Source organism: Halyomorpha halys, unplaced genomic scaffold (genome assembly GCF_000696795.3).
Source record: "Halyomorpha halys isolate HHAL.00 unplaced genomic scaffold, Hhal_1.1 Scaffold122.1, whole genome shotgun sequence".
Classification (NCBI taxonomy): Eukaryota; Metazoa; Arthropoda; class Insecta; order Hemiptera; family Pentatomidae; genus Halyomorpha; species Halyomorpha halys.
The window spans coordinates 359,609-361,864 of record NW_027116215.1 but is presented as its reverse complement, the minus strand read 5'-3'; the positions used below and the strand labels follow the sequence as shown (position 1 = coordinate 361,864).

General features: G+C 28.7%; 1 protein-coding gene across 1 annotated transcript in view; it reads right to left on the bottom strand.

Moving 5' to 3' along the window:
• Positions 1-2,256, bottom strand: part of Rbsn-5 (Rabenosyn-5) — a 26,471-nt gene that overhangs the window by 21,042 nt on the left and 3,173 nt on the right. Inside the window, exon 3 of the mRNA XM_014416395.3 lies at positions 81-221. Coding sequence (XP_014271881.1) covers positions 81-221 — 141 coding nt within the window. The remainder of the gene's footprint in view (positions 1-80; positions 222-2,256) is intronic.

Below are 2,256 nucleotides of genomic sequence, written 5' to 3'. Positions count from 1 at the left end.
TATATATATCTCTTGTATAGAACCTTCACTCTATAAACTATAAGATATAAACCAATATAATATATAATTTACTTTCTTACCTTTCCTTTTGAGAGGATCAGTAGGCATATTCTCGAGGAGCTTTCCCAATCGAATGATCAACTGATTTGTAGGAACTGCTAGTCTTTGCATTCGCTCATCGCGTATAGTATCAAATTTTTTTTTACGGCTGCGTGTAGTACCTAATAGAAAAGAAAAATATAATGATTTTTTTTTCTTTTACATAAATGTAAATGTACAACTTTATTATCTTATAAATAAAATAAAACATGTACATTTTATCTTTCTTTTAGTTTGTCCACTTTTCATAAGAAAATGGCAGAACTAATTTTGATAAAACATTTTTTGTGTTATATAAGAAATTTAGAAGCTATTTGGAAATTTCAAGTAATATCAGCCATCTTAATGTTTAGCCGCTTTTCTAGAACAAACAGTTTTTTCCACTTTTCATAGAAAAATGCTATATCAATTTAGTAAACACTTTTTTTTTTTCTAGAGTGTAGCAAGATTGAACTGTTACCCACATTATTGAGACAAAATTTTGGATGTACTAATAAAAAAAATGTTATTTTTATCATGTTATATTTATTTTAAAAGTGAGATTAATAGGCCTCATATCAGTTGGGGATCCCATCAAATAGTTATAGCCTTCCTGAAATAACAAAGAGCAGCTTTTTTTAAGAAAACTTAGCAGGCAATAACATTTTTGTTCTCAAATAAAAGTGCACATATATAAAGGATATTTTTAACTTGCCTATTGCATGGTAATTTCTATGAAAGTGTTCACGATATATTTTGTTGGAATTATAAATAGATGATCATGATATCTATTGGATGTATATAACCATTTGATTCTGTAAAACTAATTTTATTAATTAGCTTGTAGGAAGATAGCCCAGATGGCGGTGAATAAAGCTACCAAAATGGTAGAACAACTATTTATTGCTAACCAACATTTCCCCCACTTTTCAGGACTTTGTCAGGGGCTAAAGATATAAACATTGCAAGAAGTGAAAGAAAATGTTATTACAATGCTTGTATTTAGCCCTGCAAACATTAGTTAGCAATAAATAGTTTTTTTTACTATTTTATAGTTTTGGTTTTGGTCATGATTCACCGTCATTGGGACTATCTACTTCATATGGTCAACTATCTTCTTCCAATAATTTTATTAATAGTAGAAATATGTACAATACAAATTTTATTGGTGAACTCATTTTTTTTTTTTTTCACATTTTAAATAAATCCATACATGATATTTTTATATAAAATTTTTTCACTTATAAATGAACAGTCTTATAACGATAACAAATTAAATCATCACTTAGCATTACTAGAGAAATAAAAGAAAACAAAAGTGTATCCGTTCAAAATACGGCTAGTGACCAGTGATCTTATCAAACTCATAGCACTTAACGAAAAAAAAAAAAAACCACTTCTTTAAAAAAGGTTAATTATTTAAAACTTTTAACTATCAAATTTCCAAAAAAATGAAATAAATAAAATAGTTATGTACATTCATATTTTTGAATTTTTTAACAACATTTTTCTTAATAATCTTACATTTGAAGCTTTCAGTTATTAGAACACCCCCCGCAGCCAGTAGTTCGGATGACTGAGATCACATTGTATATAAGTTCACAAAAACTCAAGAAACTGAGAAATAATTTAGAAAACTGGAGTAGGAATGGAGTAATCAGAACAAAACATCCCAATATATAATAGGTTACCACCACAGAAGGATCAAGTTTTCATTGCTTGGGACCGCAACAAAATAAAAGTCAAACCCCCGGGCTGGAATCCAACTGCTGCAGTTCTGAGATTGCTAAAGGTGAAGTCTCAACTCCCTCGTTTACAGATGACCCGAAACTATTTGAGCTCGAGTTTTATTCTAGAATCCCCCCCAAACCCTGCCCAGACACCAGTCCATTCCTAGACTGACTGACAGATTAAGACTGGCCCAATAACAGACTGAAAAAATCCATAATTAGTAATGGAATATAGCAGAATTTTATATGAATGAGTTTCGTTCAATAATCCAATATTTTTGCATAGAATTACTGAAAAAGGTAATGTAAAACCATCAAAAATGGATATTCAAAATAAAATTTATCACAAATTTATATAAAATGGAGGTATAATCTTAAAAAAATATTTGAATTTATGTTCCATTAATAATAATATAAACATTTAAATGTTATATTTTTTCTAGTTTTG